Source organism: Lissotriton vulgaris, chromosome 9 (assembly GCF_964263255.1).
Source record: "Lissotriton vulgaris chromosome 9, aLisVul1.2, whole genome shotgun sequence".
Lineage (NCBI taxonomy): Eukaryota > Metazoa > Chordata > Amphibia > Caudata > Salamandridae > Lissotriton > Lissotriton vulgaris.
Window position 1 is genome coordinate 354,506,703 of NC_141697.1, and position 25,693 is coordinate 354,532,395.

Sequence of the window (25,693 nt, forward strand, 5' to 3'; positions counted from 1 at the left end):
ATCATTGATATGGATTAAAAACACAATTGGAAAGAATTGATGAAAAGAGTAGTTACTAAACACTGGTAATAAAACGCTTGTTTACGATGGATTACACAGAGTTTGCATATAGTATTTCTTTGCACTCATTTCAAGAAAGATCTTGTATCTACTCATATAGATTCCGTCCCCAGATCTGGCCTTGTTGGAACTGTTATTCTACTATGATTGGGCGCTTGATGCAGTTATTCTCAAGGACTCATGTGAACTGTAGTTTTGAGTATAATGTTCGAAAAAAGTTTTGTTTAATGATTGGCTGCTGTAATAAAGATGGGAAGAAAGAAAGCATAATCCTCGCCTCCATGTTCCTAATAGAATTGAAACTTTCCTATACGTTAGTGAGGAATAATTTTCATTATCTGCTAATAATGTAATTCCTAGTTTATTATTATTGTATACAAGGCATGGTTTCACAGAAAGAAAATAAGTGAAAGGGCACCAAGGCCTTATTCTACTAAACATTCAACAAGAACTAGATATTGTCCTTTAAGTTAAGAACAGAGTGTAAAGAGCTGGAAAGGATCTTCATGCAAGAAGACTGACATAAGCTAGGTGATGCAGAATTGCCTTACATAATTTGCTTAAAGCTGATGGCCGACTGCAAAAGCAGACATTGCTATTAGACTGAACAGTAGTCCTATTGTTCAATGCAAGTTTGCAGACGCAAACCATCTTTGAAACTCAAATTAGGCTTTTCTTTTGGAGCGGAGTTTAGTTTAGCAAACCAAGGATTTGCGAGTTAGGTTGAGGTAGACATAAAGTTATACAACCAATATAGTGCAATATTTTTTGATGTTAATATTTCTTGTAAATGTTGCGGATACTAATTTGTGCAGTAGGATAGGATTTTGATTTTATTATAAATCTTTAAAATGTATACACTGCTTCCTAGTGTTCTTGAATTTGCCTTTCTATTGTGAAAGAGGGTTTGGGTTCTACTAATAATTACTGTGACATTTCATTAACTTGATTGTTACTTTAAACTTATCTCACTCTAATACTGCTCAGTGGGTTATGGGGTGGTTGCAGTCCAACTGGCTTTCTCTCTCATGTTGGCACATTGACAAAGTTCTTACTGCTAAGTGGTATAGTAAGCCTATTTTCATGGTGAGCTGCAGAAGTTTCAGAAAGTGTATCACCATCTTGCTAATATCACAGGAATGAAAGACAGACTATCTAGAGAAAAACTTGTTGAGTGACATTCGTTTAAGCATGTCATATAGCATGTTTTGACAATGTGTGAATTGCTAACTGTAACTGGTGAATTTCAGTAATGTTGCCTGTTTGAGCTTGATCATAACTCAGTTTTTAACTCTGTTTTTTAGTGAATTAGATCCTTATCCAGCAAGTCATGTTTTTTCCCCAGAAGAGATTGCTTCTGATGGTGCAGCACTTATATTGTTTCCTTTTTTGTATGTTCATGAATGTGTGTCTGCGTTATGAACTTCATCAAATATGGGTGATTGAGCACAGAAGCATTTCAGTTTTTACTCCTTACAATATGTTTCCACTGACGCATTTAGTAGAATGCATATAGTCTCCATTTCTCATGTTTACATTTCGTAAATTTGCATAATGCACATTTTCATGGAAATTCCTCGTTCTTAGTAAAGCCAACCTCGAGATTGAACACCATTTTGAGACATTGTCCAGTGCTTGGATTGGTTTTAGCGGTTATTTTGACCGTCTTGACTGTGACACTGCCATTGAATTTCACAAGCTGCGTGTGCTCTGTCTCTATAATCAGAAAGGATTGGATCACATAGTTGTTTTAATTAGCTTTACTGTAGGACCACAGTAAGTTGGTAGAGGAAGTGCACCACTAGCATGAAAGTTAAAAGTAATATTATAGAGGCAGTGTGCGTTTACATGTATGACTGGAAAGTATGACTCCAGTTGCACTATTATGGCCTGACTCGGTGCATCATGAAATAATAGATGTCAAAGGAGTTCCCCTTCCATTAATAAAAACTTTCATTTCTACATCAAATACGTCAACACTAAGCATGCCTTATAGCCCACATGGTTGGGCAAATAATGTGTAAAAGTCAGATATGCTGAATTTCTGATAGATACATCTGCCTTGTGGATTCCTCACCTTGTGAATATCCCCCTTGCGCCAGTAACGTTCGGAAAATTCTTTGTAGCACGCCGGCGTAGTCGACGTCATAGGAGCACGGCATTGCGCGCGACTCCGTCTGACGTCACCGACTCCTCATAAGGCCAACGTCGGCGTGATGACATCAGTTCCCTTTTTTCCGCGTCGTCGACACTAACGGTTTCTGGGATCTTCTGCGATACTTTGAGTATCTTGTTACTATTTTGTGTAACTGTTTTTCTTTTGAGATTTTCTTCTTCCTCGAGGATGTCGTCGAGGAAGACGGGGTTCAAGCAGTGTGGTTCCTGTGCCCGATTGATGTCGATCACTGATCCGCATGCCGATTGTCTGTGGAGTCTTGGGTCGGACCATGATGTTAAGAACTGTCGTTCCTGCTTCAAGATGAACCTCAAGGCCTTACGAGAGCGGGAGGCGAAGCTTCTTCTTGCGAAGGTTAAAGAAAGAGAAGCTAGAAGGTCTTCGAGGTCGGTTTCCAGGCGCTCGAAGTCGAGGCAGATGTCGCGGTCGAGGTCGAGGTCGGCTTCGAGATCGAGGTCCAGAGCGAGGTCGAGATCCAGAGAGAGGTCGAGGTCGGGATCCAAGTCGGCTTCGGGTCATGCTTCGAGGTCCTCGAGGAAGAAGCACAAGAGGAGTAAGCATCGCTCTAAACATCACTCTGGCAAGGAGTCTTCGGATTCGAAGAAGAAGTCTCGCAAACATCATAAGGACTTCATGTCTCCTTCTCCGGTGCAGTCTCGTGGAGGTTCTCCTGTTCAGGAGCAGGAACCGGATCTGGAGTCGCACCATTCTTCGGTGCATGATGAAGAAGAGGTTCCTCGAGCTCCGACTCCGGATGTGGAGCCTGAAACTCAAGAGGGCCAGGGTGCACCTTTGCCGGATCAGCCTCCTTCGGAGCAGCCGTTCGGTTCGCACCCTCCCTTTCCTGGTCCAGGTCAGGACCCCTCGCAATTTCTAAATGCCATGTTTGGTGTTTATGCAAGGGCAATGTACCCCACTGGCGCACCGGTTGGTCCCATGGGTCCATTGTCTTTTAATTTAGGCGTACCTCAGGCTTACGCCGCGGCCCCCTTTATGCCGTTTATGCCGACGCCTTGTGCTCCTTGGCTCGGTACGGCGCCGCCGAGGTTGTCGACTTCGCATGCGGCTTCGCCGGCTCCGGATCGACCTCGTGATTCGGATCGTGGTGCTTCCTGTCCTCCAGCTCCTCGCTCGACGTCGGCTCCGGCTCCGTCGGAGTCTTTGCCGGATCCATCGACTTCGGTCCGCATGGAATGGTCGAGGCGCAGGGCTCAGCGCCTCTTGGAGGAAAAGGTGTACATGGATTCCAAGGTTGAGGAAGGAAAGCTACAAAAACAGGGGGATTGTTTTGAGGACCTCCAAAGCGCTAGTGGCCTGGAACTTTCTCCTGAGTGGGGTTTGCCATCTGTTTCGGATACACCATCCAAGGACGTTGCTCCCTATCACGTCGTGATTAGGAAGGCTGCGGATTTGCTTGGTTTGACCTTGCCCACTGTTGAGTACAAGCCCAACATCCTCACGGAGGTTTTACATTCGCCTTCTTCTATAATAGAGCCTACTCTTCCATTCACTGACGCTTTGACTGAGCCTATAAAGGAGGTTTGGAAGAGGCCTTTGACTGCTCCTGCGGTTTCCAGGTCGACAGGGTGGCTCCTGGTGACCCTGAATTTCTTTCTTCACATCCTTCTCCGGAGAGTCTGGTGGTGCAGGCTGCTTTTTCCAACAGGTCTGCAGGTTCATTCCCTCAGGTGCCGGCAGACAAGGACTCTAAAAAATTGGACCAGTCTGCGAAAAAGATTTTCTCCTCGGGTAGCATGGCTTTAAAATCTACTAATGCTACTTGCCTGTTGGGAGAGATATGTTCATGCATTGATGGACTCTGTGAAAACAACTCTCATCTAAACTTCCAGAGGATGATAGGAAGAACTTTAACGAAGTGGTCTCCGATACTCAGGCTGCAGCCCGTATGGTAATACAGAGTGGCAAGGACACGGTAGACTCTGTTGCCAGGATTATGGGCTCTACTGTTGCAACCAGAAGGGCCGCATGGCTTAAATCTTCTGATTTTTCAACTGATGTACAGTCTACCTTGTTGGACTTGCCCTTTGATGGGACAATTCAGATAAGGGGGGACTGGCCTCTTTGGTAAGAAAGCGGATGTGGCCTTGGAGAGATTCAAGGACAGCCGCGCGACGGCGAGGTCTCTGGGCCTTCAGGCAAGGGGTTCTGCAACTAGGAAGTTTAGGGGATTTGGCAGATCCACTTTTCGTTCCTATAACCAAGGTCAGCAGCAGCAGCAGCAGCAGCGACAGAACCCTCTGTATAAGACATACATACAGAGGAAAACAAAGGGCCCATGCTCGTGGACGCCAGGCCTTCTCCTCCTCCTCTTCCTCTAATAATCAACCCCCTCCCTCAACAGCAAAGCAGCCCTAGATCCGGCATTCTGGATCATGTGGGTCCGGTAGGGGGTCGGCTTACTCATTTTCTACGGGATTGGGAATCGGTTACATCAGATCTTTGGGTTCTCAATCTCGTAGAAAATGGGTATGCACTTCCTTTCCAGGAGTTCCCTCCCAATTACCCTCCTTGCCAGGGTTATTGTTCGGAGGACCACCTGCTTCGCCTGCAGGAAGAAGTCCTGGCTCTGTTCAGAAAAGGTGCAATAGAGGTGGTCCCGAAGCACAAGAGGGGTCAGGGGTGCTACTCCCGATATTTCCTGATCCCCAAGAAGGATGGCAGGTTACGACCAATCTTTGACCTCAGGATTTTGAATCTCTACCTCAAACAGGAGAAGTTCAAAATGCTCACGCTTGCGCAGGTTCTTCAAGCGCTGTTGGAAGAAGACTGGATGGTGTCAATCGACTTGCAGGATGTGTATTTTCACATCCCAATCCTGAAGTCGCACAGGAAGTATCTCCATTTTACGATGGGATCGCAACACTACCAGTTTGCGGTCCTTCCGTTTGGACTTACTACTGCGCCTCGAGTTTTCATCAAGGTGATGGCGGTGGTGGCTGCTCATCTCAGGAGGTAGGGGATTCCTGTGTTCCCCTATCTGGACGATTGGCTGATCAAAGCAGAGTCGCCAGAGAAGGTGCTTCATCACCTGCAAGAGACATCGCAGCTGTTGTACAGATTGGGTTTTTCGATAAACGTGCCCAAATCTCACCTGGTGCCCTCCCAGCGCAACCTGTTCATAGGTGCGGTACTGGACACTACTGTATGTCGTGCATTACCTCCGCCTCAAAGGATTCGCGACATTCAGGAAATCATTCCTTTGTTCTACAATGGAGCAGTTGTTCCAGTCCAGAAGGTCCTTCGCCTGCTCGGTCTGATGGCTTCTTGCATTCTGTTGGTCAACCATGCATGCTGGCACATGAGGGCACTCCAGTGGTGCCTCCGCAGGCAGTGGTATCAGCACAACAGAGATCTCAGGGAGTCAGTGAAGATCTCCAGAGAAACTGCAGCGGATCTGTCTTGGTGGGGCGTGGAAGGCAATCTGTCACAAGGAAAGCCTTTTCAGCTACCACCATCGGTGGCCACGGTGATAACGGATGCATCCACTCTAGGGTGGGGTGCTCATCTGGGGGATCTGGAGGTCAAGGGTCTTTGGTCTCCAGAGGAAAAGTTGCTTCATATCAACCTTCTAGAGTTGCGGGCGATACGTCTGGCGCTCAAGGCCTTCCTCCCTTCCCTTCGCGGTCAGTCGATCCAAGTCCTGACGGACAACACGACCGCGATGTGGTACATCAACAAGCAGGGAGGAGTAGGGTCTCAGTGTCTCTGCAAAGAGGCTCTGCGTCTCTGGTCCTGTGTTCAGGATCATCAGATTTGTCTGATGGCAAATCATCTGGCCGGAGTTCTGAACGTTCGTGCAGACGTTCTCAGTCGGCAGTTCTCTGCCGACCACGAGTGGAGGCTTCACCCGGAGGTTGTTCACGACATCTTTCAGATGTGGGGATCTCCTCGGGTGGACCTGTTTGTCACTTTCGAGAATGCTCACTGCCCGTCATTCTGCAGTCTCCAGTATCCGATGCAAGGAGCATTGGGGGACGCGTTTCAGTTGAGCTGGGGAGGTCAGCTCCTTTACGCGTTTCCCCCCATACCCTTGATTCCTCGGGTTCTGAGGAAGATTCGCCAAGACAGGGCCCAAGTCATATTGGTCGCCCCGGATTGGCCAAGAAGGGTGTGGTACTCGGACCTTCTCCACCTCTCCTCTCGCCCGCCGCTCCGTCTCCCTCTCAGGGCAGACCTCCTCTCTCAGGTGGAGGGGCAAGTTCTACACCCCCACCTCCAGACATTACACCTTCATGCCTGGAGATTGAACGGGGCAACTTGAATTCCTTTTCTCTCCCTCACGATGTGGTGGATGTCATTCTTTCTGCCAGGCGCGACTCCACCAAGTCCATCTATTCGTATAGGTGGTCTAAGTTTGTCTCTTGGTGCAGGGAGAGGGATGTTGACCCTTTGAAGGCTCATTTATCTGACATTTTGTTGTTTGCTCTTTTTCTGGCACGGCAAGGGTTTGCTGTTGCTATGGTCAAAGGATATCTTTCGGCCTTGTCGGCATTTCTCTGTTTGCCCGATCAGCCCTCTTTTTAAGTCTCCTGTAGTGTTAAGATTTTTGAAGGGACTCACTAATAAGTTCCCTCCTTCTCCTTCTTGGTTGCAATTACCACAGCAAGGAGGGTAAGTGAGCTTCAGGCTCTTAGTTCCAAGCCCCCATTCTTGTCCATTCATGCTGAAAGAATGGTTCTCAGGACCAGGGGTGCTTTTCTGCCTAAGGTGGTAACTCCCTTCCATCTAGGACAAACCATTACCCTTCCTACCTTTTATCCTCCCCCACACCCTTCCAAGGAGGAGGAGAGGCTTCATCGCTTGGACCCGAAGAGAGCAGTTAGTTTCTATCTTGATAGGACTGAAGACTATTGTGTTGACGATCAGCTCTTCGTGGGTTTTGCTGGCTGCAAGAAGGGCAGAGCGGTGCACAAGCGCACACTTTCCAGGTGGATTATCCTGTGCATCAAGATTTGCTACTCTCTGGCGGGTAAGGACCCTCCTGAGGGTATTGGAGCTCATTCAACTAGAGCGAAGTCTGCAACATCTGCATTGTCTAGAGGTGTTCCTGTTGAGGACATTTGCAGGGCCGCGACATGGGCCTCCCTCCACACTTTTGCGAAGCACTACTGCTTGGATGCTGAGGTGAGTAGGGACGACCACTTCGCGCGCTCTGTCCTCCAAGATGTCCTGGTGTAGCAGAGTGGACACCCTCCTCCGGGAGTGGGGACTGCTGTGGGACTCTATTCACAAGGTGAGGAATCCACAAGGCAGATGTATCTATCAGAAGAACAAGTTACTTACCTTCGGTAACGCTTTTTCTGGTAGATACAGTATCTGCCTGTGGATTCCTCAGTGACCCACCCGCCTCCCAGTTGTCCACTCTGCTATACCTGGGTTTTTGTACGTATGTATTTATGTACTTATTTTTCTGGTATTTTAGGCTTTTGCTATGCACTTTTGGTGGGTTTTTGGATTGCGTGTACTGTGTACATTGTATATTTGTATATATTTGTTGGTCCGTCCGGGTGCCTCGAAGGCACGGAAAAAAGGGCAGAACTGACGTCATCACGCCGACGTGGTCCTTATGAGGAGTCGGTGACGTCAGACGGAGTCGCGCGCAATGCCGTGCTCCTAAGACATCGACCACGCCAGCGTGCTACAAAGAATTTTCCGAACGTTGCTGGCGCAAGGGGGATATTCACAAGGTGAGGAATCCACAGGCAGATACTGTATCTACCAGAAAAAGCGTTACCGAAGGTAAGTAACTTGTTCATTGGGAAAAGTATGTTCTTGCAGGGATCAGCCACAGAATGCAATTTACTCTTTATTCATAAATTTGTATTTTTCTTTGAAAGAGGCCCGTTTCTAATCAAAAGTTTAAGCTTACAATTTCTACCAAAAATGTTGAAAACCTAATTGAAATTTTCTTAATATTTATCAAACGTGTAGTTAAATTATTAAGATATATTTTTATATCTATATTGGAAAGGAACATTTAAAAAAACATACCTTAAGACTCCCATAGTATTTGATTCAGTTCTTCTAATATTCCCTCCTGAAGAGGAGCAAAACACTGCTCTGCCCGTGAAACGACAGGGCTGCTTCTTAAAGCAGGAAGGATGTGGAATGGTAACCATTAGTCACCAATCTGGGAATATGACTCCTGAAATAGACAGAATTTCAATTTCAAGCAAAGGGCCTAGGCTGAGACCTGGCCTTTGAGCTAGATATTCCAAGAGGGCACAGAAGTGATGTGAGTCCTCTCAATCATTAGTCTTTGCTCTCAGTAGGAGAGAAACATGTTCTACATTAGGAAGAGGGAGGGATTCTTAATTTCCATAGTGTAGGACATAGGAGGGGACTAGGAGCTCTGAATAAAGCCTTCGAGGTTAGTTTGCAGTGACAGAAGTGAAATGTGAATTCTGCAGGGCCTCGGTCAAAATGTCATTAGTGGTTGGCTATACATATGGCTAAAAATGGCACCATATCAACATCTCACAATCTGGAAAACTCAGATTAAAACTTTGGAATAATCTTTCCTAATCTGACCATGAAGAAGTCTGGTTCTGGAAGTGTTCTCCAAATGTTAGTTGGCCTCACGAAAGAAGGCTGAAGAACACTGTATGAAATAACAAGAGGCCGAGATGGATCGGACCACACTGAACCCTAGGGGCCTTCCCTGGCTAGAGAGAGAACCTGGCCCGAAGCTTTTTCAGGAATCCAGGGAAATGAGAAAGAGACCAGGAGTGACTTTTCCATCCTGCTCAAGAAATTTGAACTCTTAGCTTTATCAGGGCATCGGGGTAGAGAGGTCTGGCTCACTCTTGGAGCTCCAACTAAAATCCACAGTAAAAGCACCAGGAAGACTTAAAGATAACTCTGTATCAGCCATCCCATCCTCTGTGAGGCAGAATAGATTGCAAATAGTGTTCATTATTTTTAGTCTTTGGTACACAACTGGTCACTTTTTCGAGGGCACATAGGTTAAAATCAACATCTAAGACACGTGCTGCTATGGTAATTGGCTGATAAATATTGAACATTCTTAGCTCTAGTTTCCTTAATCCTGCAACAACTTTTGTAACATTTTGCTTATTAAAAGTGTCCTGATAATTGGCAATTTTTGGGAATTTTTATTTACTCTTTTCTTGACCCAACATATCTTGATTTTGCTTGAACTTATCAGTGATATCTTTGGGGAAACCACTGCAGCCTATGCGATATTTTCCTGAGGTTGAGCAGAGTTTGTTCAGTGAATTTGGTGTGACCTAACAAGATTGAGTCTTAGGTTGGAGGGGTGCCCTCCCAAATTGCTAATCCACTGCCTAACACTTGATCTAATTTGTGCAAACGAAATGAACAATTATGCAACTGAATTTACATGATGCTGTGTAAAAAATGCTGATTTAATTAGTGATTGTTATTTTTCCTTCCTATACGGTAGAGGGAATACTTTGATGGGAATCAAAATATTGTGTGGACAGAATATTGTGTCAAATATATCGAGAACAAAAATATGGAGACGGTAAGTGCAAATAGGTAAATATAGATTTATTATTTTTAACTCCGCATCTATGAACCGTGAAGATGTGTGTGTGTGTATATATATATATATATATATATATATATATATATATATATATATATTGTCAAGGTGCAGATATGTGGAGCTAAATGTAGTTAAACTTTGCTAACCTGTAGAAACTTACTTCCACAATATTTTTGTCCTCAATATTCATGACAATATTTTGTTCCACAATATTTTTGTTTCCGATATTCTGTTTAGCCACCCTTCAGTTGTAAGTGTGAGCATGTGGATTATTAGATGAAGGAGACGGAAGTCCTCTACAACTAATAATGTCACAGTTCTGTACTAGGTCCTGTTAGGTCTTAATAATTAAACCTGAGGTCAACTCCTGAAACCTGTAACACAGAGCTCAATTGGCTTCATGTAGGAGAACTGTGTAAAGCATTTATCTGTGAGAAAACAGTTACATGGTTGAAGTTGCAACACCATGAACATCCCAATCCAATAGTAATCAAGTAAAAGATAATGAGCAACAATTCCCCCAAACTACAGAAATTGGATGTAGGAAACAGGAGATATAATTTTTAGGAATTTTAAGTCAAAATATCGCTTCAAATGGGCCAATCGCGGTTATCTGGTTGCGCTAAACTGGGCCAAGTCAAAAGTTAAGGCCAACCCCGAGCTACTGGTTGGGTATAGGGACCATGAAAGTTTATCTTTTGAACTGGATTTACTGGAGAAAAGTCCTCGTTGAAGGGTCGTCACCTGTTCAGACAGCAGGCTGGGTCTGAAGAAGGGTTCGAAGTCAGTGTTCTAGGGAAACGTGGGTATTCAGAGGGAGCCTTGGGTCTGGTGGGAAAATTGATGTGGTTGACAGTGATGACAGGAAGCTCAAAGTGGGGAAAGTCTTGAAACTGTTTCCAGTCGGGTCTCGTTGCCGGTCAGATGCTGTTCAACACCAGCCTTATTGAAGTTTCACTACATTCAGATTTTCTTCGAAGCTGAAATCAGTGAGGGAAACCGGCCAGTTGAATCCGACTGGCAATTCGATGTTGGCAGCTGCAGCAGCAGTCCCTGTCTCCTCTAGTTCTCTGGAGGAAAAGTTTTGAAAACGTTTTTAAGTGTCCAGTTTTAAAGGTTTTAGGGTCAGAGGAGTACACTCTGAAATACGTGAATGAAACGAGGTTCATCAGAGCGCATACTTACCTGAAGGCTTCAAGGTACTGAAGACTTGGTAGTTGCGTTATGAAAGAATAACTCTCTGAAATATAGCTGTATGACTACCGATTGAAGATCCAGGTTTTCAGTTCTCTACCACCAGCTTATGGTCTCGATTCTCATGGGCATTACTTGGGGGTTAGGATTCAGTCTACCAGAAGCCACTAGAAGGGTCCAGGCACATCCAGTGGAACTGGTCTGCTGGGCTCACGTTAAAAGTAGCTTTTGTGGCATTATAGCTTAAGAGGAGGTCAGACGCTTGGAGTCCATTTGTTCGTCTTGGGCGCAGGTCCAGCACTTGATGTCTCTATCCACCAGTTCACCAGCAAGTGCAGTCCTTCTTCTGTCTTTCACAGGTCCAGATGTGTTCTGAAGAAAGCATACAGTGCTGTAGCATTCATGTCTGCCACTAGCTTGTGGGTGGGGGAAAATCCCTGACCATTAGGGTAAACAGTTCCCTGGGGCAACTCTACCTACTCAGGTATCATTTCCTAAGAGTGTGGCCTCAAACAATTCTATAGTACACTGTTCTGCCTAATTCCACCAGGGCAGGGCCTTTCTTCCCATGCATTAGACAAAATTCAACTTTAGCATTATGCATGTTTGAAGTTTTTCTAGCTGTTGCCAATCTGAAGTTAACTTTATTAAGTGTAATTAAGTGGCACAGTGTTTCCTGTAGCACAGCCAACCTTGCTACAGTAAAAAAGGGTACATATGTCCTGCTTATAATTACTATGTACCCTACCTTAGGGCTGGCAAGGCCTACTTTATCTGTAACATACTGCTATTTAAAACGAAGGTTTAAGTCTGGCAAAAGGATGATTTTGACAGGTCGAAATGGTAGTATTAAAACTGCTCAGCTAGGCTGCAGTGGCAGGCCTACGGTCATGCTTTACATGTTCATCTTAGTCATGGCACAATAAGTGCTGCACACAGGGTACGAGATACCAGGGACTTATATGTAAGTTAAATGTGCCAGTCAGGGATTTCAGCAAATTCAACAATTTGATTTAGCTGTCAGAGCACATGCACTGAGGCCTGGTTAACAGGGTCCCACAGTACAGAGTCTAAACCAACAATATTAAAAAGGGACTGCTCATGCAAAAAGAGTTATTTTCTTACAGTAACCACATTGAAGCAGTCCTGTGCACACTAAGCCAATAGGTCTGACCATGGCAAACCTACATTGTGTTTGTTTTTTTGTTTTTACAAATATACAGAAAACATTAAGAGCCAAATTTAGAACTTGGTGGACGGGTTACTCCATCACAGCGGTGGCGGATATCCCATCTGCCAAAATATAAATCCCTTTGGATATAATGGGATGTATATTTCGGCGGAGTAACCCGTCCGACAAGATCTAAATCAGGCCCTACAAGTGTAAAAAATGATTACAAGTAAACATGCTGCCACTTAAAGGTGCTATGCTTATCTTTGCAAAAACAAAAGCAAGACAAAATTGACACATCGCAAATATAAATTATATGAAAACAGAAATTAAAGCAGCGGCTGGCCCTACCACCCCTGGTATGAAGTGAAATGCTTTTTTTGCGGATGTTAACATGTGAAGAGAAAAATGCTAAGGGAGAGGTGAGCTAATGGATAAAGTGGTATGACTCACTGCCCGTGCTTTTGGCTATGATGTAAGGAAGCAAAACGTGAATGACATTGAACAGGTCAATGTACGAAGAGGGAAGACTAAATTCCCTTTTATGTATTTCTTTATGTTCCATGTGTGTTTTTACGATTTGTTTACAAACATTAGGTTGGCAACCAGCCAAGGCTGTCTTTAAGCCAGACCTAAAACTTGACTTTCGAGTTATTTATTTTTCCCACTGGAAGTAATGCACTTCTTATTTTTAATGTCAGTATTTTTGTTTAGCTTGTCACTATTGTGATATGCACTGTTATCTTCTCATTCTAGATTCTAATGCCCCTTGTTTCAAAAGCACAGCTATCCCAAACTGTACAGTCCCGCTTAGCCAGTTGCAGAATATTGGGGAAATTAGCCAATAAATTTGAAGCTAATGTGTGAGTATTGACTTTACGTTTTTGCAGTTTATTGATTGTGCTTTACAAAGAATGTTAATGCCTTCTCTGTGCAGTGAATTAATGTTCCTCGGGAAGTGCATAATAATGAGTAATTTGATTTTCATTGCTGTTATTTTTTTCATATACGTATTCAAGCATGTGGGCTTCGCGTTTAAAAGGTAACATATTATAATTAAATTGTACCACGTACTGAAAAGCATCTGTCTTAAACCCAACATTAGACGAGGTGGTTAAAAGGAGAAAAAAGGTAGTTCAGCAAAGGTTGATATAAATATCTTGAGAGAGAGTAGCTGGAGGACAGAGAGACAAAAGTATGAAAAAAGGGCAATGCATTAATAACTGAACTCTGCAGTGAGTGGTCACATGTTGCTCCCTTCACTTTTTCACACCTCTAAAATTCTAAAAACATTTTTACCATGTCGAGGGAGATGGCCGGTGTTGCTGGGGCAGGGCATTGTGCCCATCAAGGTCTGAAAAAAACTAAACGTTTCTGATTCTCATGTCAATGTCCTGATGAGGTTTCAAATTCCACAAAAGCATCAGCTCTGCGAAACCTCTAAAAAGAGTCTGAAAGCCCACTGTGTGCACAGGTTTCCAGCTCACCCTGTGTCCCACCAGGTGATATCCGACCTCACCTCGTGACCATATGTATGGAATCAAAAACATGTGACACCCTGTGATACTGTCCGAGTTTGCAGGTCTGCATTCCCTTTGGAACTTTGCTGTTTGCTTTCAAGACACCTTGACTGCGATCAATTTGGTTTCACAATATCTTGAATGCCTGATATCTCCTAACCATCAAAACTAACACCTCTTTGCTGGGCAGCAAAAAGTGTTGTGAAAGGTCAAGCCAGAACACAAGCACTGTATTAATACACATGCCAGGTCCCACCATAGAACAAGTTTTTCCAGTTCAACACTTTTCCTAAAAGATGTGCATTTAATTTTCACACTTGCATTTTATGGAGAGTACAGGTATGTCTGGCATCTTTTAAAAAAAAAATATTTCAGAAAGGTTGCAGATGTTTCCATAATGGCCAATAACTGATTGCATAGCAGGTGGACAGTTAGTTTCTTGACCTCTCCTATGCCAGAGCCTGTTATAGAGGTAAATAGTGGTTTTCCGCATAAAACTCCTCGTGCCTTTTACAGGCAAAATGTTGTTAACGCAGGTCAATATACACTCCCTTAGCGTTTCTTGCACTGCTAAGTTTCAATGATGTTAAATCTTTCTATGGAAAAGAAGCATCATCTAATCTTCTTTATTTTTCATGTTATGTAGGGATGTATATGCCCTCATTGCTCATACACTTTGTTCCAAGGATTGCGCTCCAGTTTTCCCTGATACCTTTTCATTGATTCCTTTTAATAGATGAATTGTAGGTTTTTGGATGAACTATGGAATTAGAAGTTTTATAAGGCTTCAGCCATCTATGAGGGAGGGTTCTTCCTTTGGAACTCACTTTCAGAAGACCTGCAGTGGTCAGAGGTTCTACCCTTACTACATAAAAAATAAATAAAAAGCATATGTAACATGTTCTTAATATGACAACTCTGTTTACTGTTAGTTTGCATTAGTTTTTTCTCCACCTCTCCCTGTTTTTCTTGCTGCTAAGTCCCATCCCCTCTTCAACGGCTCCCCAAACCTCGCTACTTACCTCTGCCCTCTGTTGCTTCTTTGGAATTCCCTTCATTTCTTGGTTTAGCTCATTCTGCTATGACTCACATTTGATCTTTAACGCCTCACCTTCTTTCTCACTGTTGCTTTAATAGCCTTCCTTGACCGCTTCAAGCTTCCTGACACTCTTTTTTTCAACCTCTCTTCCCTAGCCTCTCATTCAACTATGCTTTTCATCTTATTTATGAATCTTTGCCCCCTCTTTCTGTCGCTTAGCACTGACACGTATATATATATATATTTTTTAGATACTGAATGATTAGGAAGTATAATATGTTCTGGCTCTCTCTTTTCAGGTCTCAGCCTGCGATGGCTGCGCTTGCGCAGTCTTGCTGGCAAGATTTAATGAGATAGAGGAGAACATCACTAGTGAGGTTAAGCCCCGCCCCTCTTCTCCATTGGCTGGCCTCCTAAACTATGGCCAGCCGTTCTTCTTTCTCTCTAAGCCCCGTCCTTTTCAGATTGAGTTCCTTGACTTACTGCTGAAGTAAAAGTTTTCTTATCTTCTTTATGGGTCCAGATGGCCCCATAAAGATGATAAGGAACCTTTTACCTCAGCAGGAAGTCGGGTACCCAGTCTGTAAAGGACATGGCTTAGAGACAAAGCCTTACTAAAATATTGGCGACCCGTGTTCCTGCAAAAGTGTAAGGCGTGCGCTTTACATGGCGTTTTCAAGTTATCTTTCCTACTGGCTGCAAACATGTCGCCCACCACTGGCAGCCGCATGGACCTGAGGACCCACGTGCGGGGCCTGATCGAGGCCCAGCAGGTCATGGTGCTCAGCAAGACCAGCTGCCCGTACTGCCACAAGGTGCGCGGGGTCCGGCGGGAGAGGGGCCGGGGAACTGGACGGCAAGGATCCGGGAAAGGGATAAGGCCACAGCGGAGTCCAAGGTTACTCGCCAGGACACAGGCCGGTGTGGAGTGCACCAGAGGGGGCATGAACTTACTGCCGGTGTACCAAGGGAGGAGCGGACAGGAAGAGCAGGGAGGGCTGGGTAGCCCTCCTCAGGTCGGGGGCATGCGGCGCTCCTCAGGCCGGGGGCAGGTGGCGCTTAAGCTTGTGACTGAAAGGCTTGTTGGTGGATGACATTCCTGTCAGAGCTCAGGCCGTCTTCCTGCCTTTTGCGCCCCCCCTCCCACTCTGTTAATGTCCCCGACTGGTGAGTCTGAAAATCCTCGCCCGCAGTCACCATAGGGCCGCAGCCGTCCCACTGTGTGTAGTTCTTGTGTAATCCTCTGCACTTTCCTGCTTCAGCATGCCCTTTCTCCGCAAATCATTACTCAATCCTTTCTTCCGTAGTTTGCGCTATGCCTAGTAGTATGTCACTTCCTCATCCTTCCAGAGGCAACCCTCCCATCAATTCACAGAATTCTGTTGTTTTCATACATAAAGTACATGTTGTTAACAATAGTGGGGAACTCAAGGGAAAAGGAAACATGAACGGATACAAGCGATCTAATGCAATTTTTCTTTTCTGTTGTGTATGTAAAGCGCACTGATACCCACGGGCCTAGCTAGCACTATATAAAACTTTATGAATAAAAAATAATTAAAAAATAAAAGCTCAGGCCGTCTTCCCGCCATTTGCACCCCCCCTCCTCCCCCTCTGTTAATGTGCCCGACTGGTGAGTCTGAAGATCCTCGCCCGCAGTCACCATAGGGCCCCAGCCGTCCCACTTTGTGTAGTTCTTGTGTGATCCTCTGCACTTTCCTGCTTCAGCATGCCCTTTTGCCGCAAATCATTACTCAATCCTTTCTTCCGTAGTTTGCGCTATGCCTAGTAGTATATCACTTCCTCATCCTTCCAGAGACCACCCTCCCAACAATTCACAGAATTCAGTTGTTTTCATACATAAAGTACATGTTGTTAACAATAGTGGGTAACTCAAGGGAAAAGGAAACATGGACGGATACAAGCGATCTAATGCAATTTTTCTTTTCTGTTGTGTATGTAAAGCGCTCTGATACCCACGGGTCTAGCTAGCGCTATATAAAACTTCATAAATTAAAAATAAGAGCTCAAGCCTTCTTCCCGCCATTTGCTCCCCCCTCCACCTCTGTTAATGTGCCCGACTGGTGAGTCTGAAGATCCTCGCCCGCAGTCACCATAGGGCCGCAGCCGTCCCACTGTGTGTAGTTCTTGTGTAATCCTCTGCACTTTCCTGCTTCAGCATGCCCTTTCTCCGCAAATCATTACTCAATCCTTTCTTCCGTAGTTTGCGCTATGCCTAGTAGTATGTCACTTCCTCATCCTTCCAGAGGCAACCCTCCCATCAATTCACAGAATTCTGTTGTTTTCATACATAAAGTACATGTTGTTAACAATAGTGGGGAACTCAAGGGAAAAGGAAACATGAACGGATACAAGCGATCTAATGCAATTTTTCTTTTCTGTTGTGTATGTAAAGCGCTCTGATACCCACGGGCCTAGCTAGCACTATATAAAACTTTATGAATAAAAAATAATTAAAAAATAAAGGCTCAGGCCGTCTTCCGCCATTTGCACCCCCCCTCCTCCCCCTCTGTTAATGTGCCCGACTGGTGAGTCTGAAGATCCTCGCCCGCAGTCACCATAGGGCCCCAGCCGTCCCACTTTGTGTAGTTCTTGTGTGATCCTCTGCACTTTCCTGCTTCAGCATGCCCTTTCGCCGCAAATCATTACTCAATCCTTTCTTCCGTAGTTTGCGCTATGCCTAGTAGTATATCACTTCCTCATCCTTCCAGAGACAACCCTCCCATCAATTCACAGAATTCTGTTGTTTTCATACATAAAGTACATGTTTTTAACAATAGTGGGGAACTCAAGGGAAAAGGAAACATGAACGGATACAAGCGATCTAATGCAATTTTTCTTTTCTGTTGTGTATGTAAAGCGCTCTGATACCCACGGGTCTAGCTAGCACTATATAAAACTTTATGAATAAAAAATAATTAAAAAATAAAAGCTCAGGCCGTCTTCCCGCCATTTGCACCTCCCCTCCGCCCCCTCTGTTAATGTGCCCGACTGGTGAGTCTGAAGATCCTCGCCCGTAGTCACCATAGTCCCCAGCCGCTCACTGTGTGTAGTTCTTGTGTAATCCTCTGCACTTTCCTGCTTCAGCATGCCCTTTCGCCGCAAATCATTACTCAATCCTTTCTTCCGTAGTTTGCGCCATGTCTAGTAGTATGTCACTCCTTCATCCTTCCAGAGACCACCCTCCCATCAATTCACAGAATTCTGTTGTTTTCATACATAAAGTACATGTTGTTAAAAATAGTGGGGAACTCAAGGGAAAAGGAAACATGGACGGGTACAAGCGATCTAATGCAATTTTTCTTTTCTGTTGTGTATGTAAAGTGCTCTGATACCCACAGTTGTAGACTGGGCTCTCTATAAAACTTCATCAATTAAAAATAATAGCTCAGGCCGTCTTCCTGCCATTTGCGCCCCCCCCTCCTCCCCCTCTGTTAATGTCCCGACTGGTGAGTCTGAAGATCCTCGCCCGCAGTCACCATAGGACCCAGCCGTCCCACTGTGTGTAGTTCTTGTGTAATCCTCTGCGCTTTCCTGCTTCAGCATGCCCTTTCGCCGCAAATCGTTACTCAATCCTTTCTTCCGTAGTTTGCGCCATGCCTAGTAGTATGTCACTCCCTCATCCTTCCAGAGACCACCCTCCCAACAATTCACAGAATTCAGTTGTTTTCATACATAAAGTACATGTTGTTAACAATAGTGGGTAACTCAAGGGAAAAGGAAGCATGGACGGATACAAGCGATCTAATGCAATTTTTCTTTTCTGTTGTGTATGTAAAGCGCTCTGATACCCACGGGTCTAGCTAGCGCTATATAAAACTTCATAAATTAAAAATAAGAGCTCAAGCCTTCTTCCCGCCATTTGCTCCCCCCCTCCACCTCTGTTAATGTGCCCGACTGGTGAGTCTGAAGATCCTCGCCCGCAGTCACCATAGGGCCCCAGCCGTCCCACTGTGTGTAGTTCTTGTGTAATCCTCTGCACTTTCCTGCTTCAGCATGCCCTTTCGGCGCGAATCGTTACTCAATCCTTTCTTCCGTAGTTTGCGCCATGCCTAGTAGTATTTCACTCCCTCATCCTTCCAGAGCCCACCCTCCCATCAATTCACAGAATTCTGATGTTTTCATACATAAAGTACATGTTGTTAACAATAGTGGGAAACTCAAGGAAACATGGACGGATACAAGCAATCTAATGCAATTTTTCTTTTCTGTTGTGTATGTAAAGCTCTCTGACACCCACTGGTCTAGCTAGCGCTATATAAATTAAATAAATAAACACTGTGACCGCAGAACCCTAATAAATGTTTTTGTAAACACCACAGTCCCCCCTCTGACCGGCTCTTGCTCCGGACAGCCCTGTGGGTGGGTGTCTTTCAGCTTGAAAAGAAATTCCGCCTGCGGCATCTTACCGCAATCCCAAACAGAGGGGGCTGTAACCTCAGCCCCGAGTACACTTCCTGTTTATTAGAACTTTCCATTCTTTCTTCCCCTCGTGTGCCGCGCAGCTGAAGCAAGAAGCCAGGACAATACAGTGATTCTCCCAAGCAGCTCGCGGCCAGAGGACAGAGACGTGGCTTACTGCCCTACGAAAGAGGGGTCAGGGGTGGTGTGCAGCGGCTCAGCCCTATAAGCAGGAGTCAGGGGCCCTGTGCTACCCTCTGAAAGGAGTGCCATCTTGTACATTTGCAATTTTTCCCTCCTTTCACTCCACTTGTATATTTGCATGTGGCTCTGTGTGTGTGGATCTGTGTGTGTGTGTGGATATGTGTGTGTGTGGCTCTGTGTGTGTGTGGCTCTGTGTGTGTGTAGCTCTGTGTGTGGCTCTGTGTGTGTGGCTCTGTGTGTGTGGCTATGTGTGTGTGTGTGTGTGTTTGTGTGGGGCTATGTGTGTGTGTGTGGCTCTTGTGTGTGTGGCTCTTATGTGTGTGGCTCTTGTGTGTGTGTGTGTGGCTCTGTGTGTGTGTGTGTGTGTGTGGCTCTGTGAGTGTGTGAGTGCAAATGCAATAGGTCTCGCATTTGCGACAGATTAAGCCATTGACAATGCCATTTATTTATCTGTTTTAAAAACCAACACATAAATAAAAATGTTGTCATTTACAATGCCAATAGCTCTAACTTTTGCAAAGGGGAGACCGTTGTATTGTAAATGCTTGTTTCCGGTTTTGTGCAGGGAATGTTCTGGTTCATTAGATATAGTGCGCCCTTTTCACTGCTAGAACAGCGCTTCTTGAAATGCAAAATTATAAATAAGAAAAACGCAGTTAGGTCATACTATGATGATCAGAATTCCTCTTCTGATTTGATGTGACATAAAAAAGTAATTGCTTGTTATTATGATGTAATGACCCGTGAGATTTCATCATTAGCACAAAAACCAGTGGTAATTCCAGATTGCTTTAAGAGGTATTCTGCTTTTGAAATGTAATGTAACAAAAGATTACTGATTGATTCGAATTACTGCCCGAGGGCTGCCTTAATTACTTTTCACCTTTCCTAATTTTGGGACAGTGGATCATTATGAAAAAATATCATAAGTACTCTTGCATAGACGGCAGCAACTCATTTCACTAGGGCTTCATTTGAAATCCTAAATTCAAGGTGTGACTGCGGACAAAGTTACGCAGTTCTAGATTTTATTCCTTTGGTCCAGTTCAAGAGGAATGCCACCAGCACATCGTACGGCATTACAACTCTTGTCTCTTTACCTTACAACTGCCCTCCTAGAACCGCCGGACCCTCACCCTTCAACATACTATGCTCACCTACGAGTTCCAGAAAGAGGAGAATCCAACCCATACTCCCCCCATAATTTTAACTAACAATTCTAAATTAGTAAATACATTTACAAAATATGTAATGAAAAGAACATAAATCACAGTAAAACTCAGTGCAAGTTTAAATACAACAAAGAATAAGACATAGATACCAAGAAATATAACAGTAGATAACAGTAAATAATGCATTATAATCATAATTTGACTGATGGACACCCAACAATGTAATTCTAACTGGTTCATGCCTTTCATTTCTAGCTCGGGTTGACCACTCATCCCTAAAAGAGTTTGCACAAGGTCAACCTTACTTTCAGGAACAATAGAAATTATGTTCTTGTTTCAAACCTTGCCATCACTGGTGTGGATCGTACTAGTAGTTACCTTAACCACTTGCCTGGGGGAAGAAAATCTTGAATCGCCCTTGAGAATGTGTCCTGGCCCCTTGATCCATACTCAGCTTTCCACTTTAAAATCACAAAGGGCTGGTTTCATGCTAACACTTCTTCTGTGCCTTTTTCCTCACGTCCACCACACATCATCAATATGATTCCAACCTATCCACTCATGCTTGAGCTTAGAACAAGGAACTCTACCATGCAACAGGATAAAAGTAGAGACCCCTGTTGAGCAATTGGTTGTTGTCCTATACTTCCCCAATGTCATCCACCACAGTCATTCAATTCAAGTCGTTGATGGTTGCCAACTGCAACAGGTCCTTCAAAGTGCGGTTGAAGTGTTCAACTAGATCAGTGCTCCTACATTGCTCCTATGATGGTAAAGAGAAGTTTATATGTTTTTAATACCATGTGAATCTAAAAATAATTCAATTTCTTCTGACACCAGCTGTGTGCCATTGTCTGTTACAATTTGAGCAAGGTACCTCATCCTTTCAAATACTTTGTGCAGCATTTGAATGACTGAAGAGGAGGTGGCATTACTCACCAACCCAACTTCTTGCCTTTTTGACATATATTCCATGAGCACGATAGCAAACTAGGAATTCTTTCCCAAAGTTTTTATGGGGCCAGCTATGTCCAGTGCCACTTTCGACTTTGGTATCAAAGGGAAATCCACAGGGTTCACTGGGGTGGGCTGGGTCACCTGGGATTTATCACTTATGAGAGTTGGACCACAGTCTCTCTCAAAACACTCCACAGTTTTGTCTACCCCTGGCCCCCAAAAATCCTCTCGCACCCTGCGCTTCATTGCTCTTAATCCAATGTGACCCATCTATGCCATCTTCAATATTCTGTGCCTTAAACTTGTAGGTGGTATTAGCTGTCCCATCCTACATTGCAGTACATCCTCACATGTTTCTTCTGTGGCCACATGCCCATATGGAGTGAATTTATTATCTGATATCCTATTATTGGGCCACCCCTGTGAGACCAAGTTTATGACTTCACTAAGGGCCATATGTATCATCCTGACCATTTGCGATTTCTAAATAGCGATTTATAAGGAATCGCTATTTAGAAATCGCAAAATGGTATGTATGTAGGAAATCGCTTCTTTTTAGCGATTCCTTAACATTCCTAAATTGCGATTAGCAAATTGCTAATCGCAAATTCCCCATTCATTTCTATGGGCCAGGAGGCCCATAGGAATGAAGGGGAAATTTGCGATTAGCAATTTGCTAATCGCAATTTAGGAATATTTTCAAGGGTGCAGGGGTGTCACAAAAACACCCTGCTGCACCCCTGAAAATGACATGTGCTGGCATATGGCGCCCATACATGCCCTAAGGGCATGTATGTGCATCATATGGCACCTTTGGATTTTAAATAAATTGTATTTTGAAAAGAATTCGCAACTTACCACCAACTAGAAGTTGGTGGTAATTTGCGAATCCTTATGGGCATTTTTGCATTAATTTTCCGTTGATACATTGCATTTAAGGAATCGCACAATTTGCGATTCCTTAAGTGCAATCGCAAAATAAGGAATAGCAAATTTTGCGATTCCTTATTTTGCTGCCAAAATTTGTCATACATACCATTTAGCAAATTAGCATTCGCAAAGGCCGAAATTCTGCGAATTTCGGCCTTTGCGAATGCTAATTTGCTTGATACATATGGCCCTTCGAATATAATCTTTGTGTAGCTCCATTCCCCATTCACTCTCTTCCGATCCCCCGCTCAACACATTGTTGCTAGAATTTGCTAAACATGCAGTTTCACTATCATCCACCACCACCACATCTGCAACATCTGAGGACATTTTGGACAAGAAGTCGGAAATCACGTTCTTCTTGCCATGAACATACTCAATGTTATAATTAAACTTCTGCAAACAATTTTTCCACTTGGCAATCCTGGGAATAGACTTATCACCACCTTTTGAGCTGAATAACTCAACCGGAGGCTTGTGATCAATTCTTAAAAGAAAAGGCACTCCCCTCACATATGTAAAAAAATACTGAGTTCCCCACAAAAGTGATATGGCTACCTTTTCTATGGGTGCGTAGGTATGCTCTGCACCCCTAAGTGAACTGGAACCGAATGCAATCACATCCTTCCTACCATTAATTCTACCCTGCATGAGAACAGTACAAACCCACAGTTGCTGGCATCAGTAACCATGATGCTACTATCTCTTGGATCAAATAACTTCAAAGGACCTGTTGATACAATGTAAGAGCATACTTTGACAAAAGCAATTTGGCACCCCACACTCAACAAAAATGAGGCACCCTTCTTTAATAAATTCCTGAGGAGACTGGTTTTGTCTGCAAAATGGGGAATACATTTTTAGTAATACTCAGCCAACCCTAGGATACATCTCAGATGATCTTTTTTTTATCTCAAATGGGATATTCCTTAATAGCTTTAAGCAACTTCACCTTGGGACTAACACCCCCTTTAGATACGTAATGCCCTAAGTAGTCCACCCCAGAATGTTCAAATTCACACTTGTCTCCCCTCAAAGTTACACCTTTGTCCTGCCGAATATGCAACACCTTATCCAATGGCATATTATGCTGTGAAAGATTCTGACCAAAAATCAATACGTCGTCCTGGAAGTATCGGACACCATCTCAATCTTTGAAAATCTCCTTCATTAGTTTTTGAAACACAGACGAAGCAGATGCAAGTCTGAATGGCAGTAGTTTGAAATGGAACGCTCCCTCCGGAGTTACAAATGAGGTCAAGAGTCTCAACTCCTCACTCAAAACCACCTGATGGTATACTGATGACATGTCTAATGAGGTAAATATTCTTGTTCATGCCAATGTACTTAGCATCTCACCGATGTTTGGAAGAGCTTCTCTATCCACTCAAACATTTTGGTTGGGGTCACGTCAATCAACACATAAACGTAAGGAATTATCACTCTTACATGCTAATACTACAGGTGCAAGCCATTATGAGTCTAGTTCCGTGCATAGGTCTTTCCTCAAAGATAGAGGTACTCTCCACACTTTGTGCCACATGGTTGGAACCGGTTTTCATTATGATCCTGTGTTTGAACCATCTCAATTTCCCTAAACTTTCCATTTGGGTAACCTTTCAACCCACAAGTTTTACAGGAGACACACATGCATATAGGCATTAACTTAGATCTTGAGAACAAGCAATCAGGATGGTTAGGGTCAATGATCATATCCAACTCTCCCTGTTCTAACCATCCCAACAAGTTTGAACCCCCTTTTGCAAGAAACACTACAGCATGTGCAGATTTCCAATCAAATTCTACAAAAACTACTAAATTGCCTTTACAGTTTGATTTTTTTTTTTCTCAACATAAGCACACATTTTAACCTTGAATTGTTGAAGGTCCTGTGTTTTTTTTATTAGGTGACCCTGAATCTGTCATCATACATATGTTCACACCATTTATTAATACATTGCATAGCAGCAGTTTCCTACACTAAAGATAAAACTCTCCTACTGCATCTTCTTTTGCTTCAACCAACACAAACACCAGCAACATCCACATCCTTATCACTCAAAGTGACTGTCAGAATCATATTGTTATCATCATTATTACATTTGGTTTTATCTATTAGAGATACCAGCAATTTTCGGGAGATCTGGCAAACCCTTCCAAAATGCCCTTTTTGGTTGCATTTATAACGTGGCAGACAGTGCTGGGTAATTTTTTTGCTGAAGCCACATGATTGTGAATTCCACATCTAAAGCACTCAATGTTATCACTTTTATTCTATTTGCCCTGTACAAGAATGGACTTCATCCTTTCTTTACGCCCATGTTTTGCTTGCAAGGCATTGACAACTTTAGAAGTGCTTGTATCACACTGACACAATAATTCTTCAAAGTATGCATCAGAAATCTCCACTGCTCTGGCTATAGTGATCTCCACTTCATAACTAGGATCATCTGTAGAAAGCAGTTGTTTCATGGATCTTCTTCTTGTAACTTTTTTCGATCCACTGGTCATGAATGATTTTATCTTTGAACCTTCTATAATTGCACTTTTTGATGTAAAGCTGACACAAAATCATCACCAGATTCACCATGTTGATGGGCTCTCTGTAAGAATTTGTCTCTCCAACACAGCATTCCTTGAATGGGAAAGTCTCTTGTCTAGAGTCTTAATAATTGAAGCATATTCATCTACCATGTCTACTCCTACCATTTCACCTAAAGACTCTTCTTGGTGTACTTGCACCTTTATTTCTTGTAAAAAATAATGTTTTCAATATTATCTACCTTCCGAGCTCAAATTGTGTATGCGTAAAGCCTTTTTTTTTTTTATTAGTGAATGTTTCTCCATCAATGGCATCTAAGTAAGTATCAAATGCTTCCTTCTATTGATTCCAACATAAAGACAAAAAGACAGAAGTTGCCGTCACTCTTTCCATTGATGTTGCTGACTAAAAATGTTTGCTGCAGGAAACTGTCACCAAAATAGAGAAAAATAGGTGAGAAAATGTTACTAAAATGGATAAAATAAAGGAAATTTAAACCAAATTAGTTAAAATGCAAACTTGTTCCCACATTGCCAGTCGTTTTATAACATAAGTCAAACATTTGCCACAGTTCTTCTTGAATAACTCTCAAAATTGCTCAATCCATTGTGGCAGTCACACTGGTGACCCTGCATGGCAAAGCTTAAATGAATCTTCCCAAATTAAGCTGATCGCCACCATCAGTGACATTGAGCGCAGGACTGCGTAGTCTGGCCTACACAGGACCTGCTGACTCCGCCTATGTGAATATAGA

General features: G+C 43.7%; 1 protein-coding gene across 2 annotated transcripts in view; it reads left to right on the forward strand.

Moving 5' to 3' along the window:
* PPP4R4 (protein phosphatase 4 regulatory subunit 4) overlaps window positions 1-25,693 on the forward strand; it is a 1,899,245-nt gene that overhangs the window by 445,980 nt on the left and 1,427,572 nt on the right. For both annotated transcript variants that reach the window (XM_086937722.1, XM_086937723.1), the window contains exon 6: window positions 12,910-13,016. In XM_086937722.1, coding sequence (XP_086793848.1) covers window positions 12,910-13,016 — 107 coding nt within the window. The remainder of the gene's footprint in view (window positions 1-12,909; window positions 13,017-25,693) is intronic.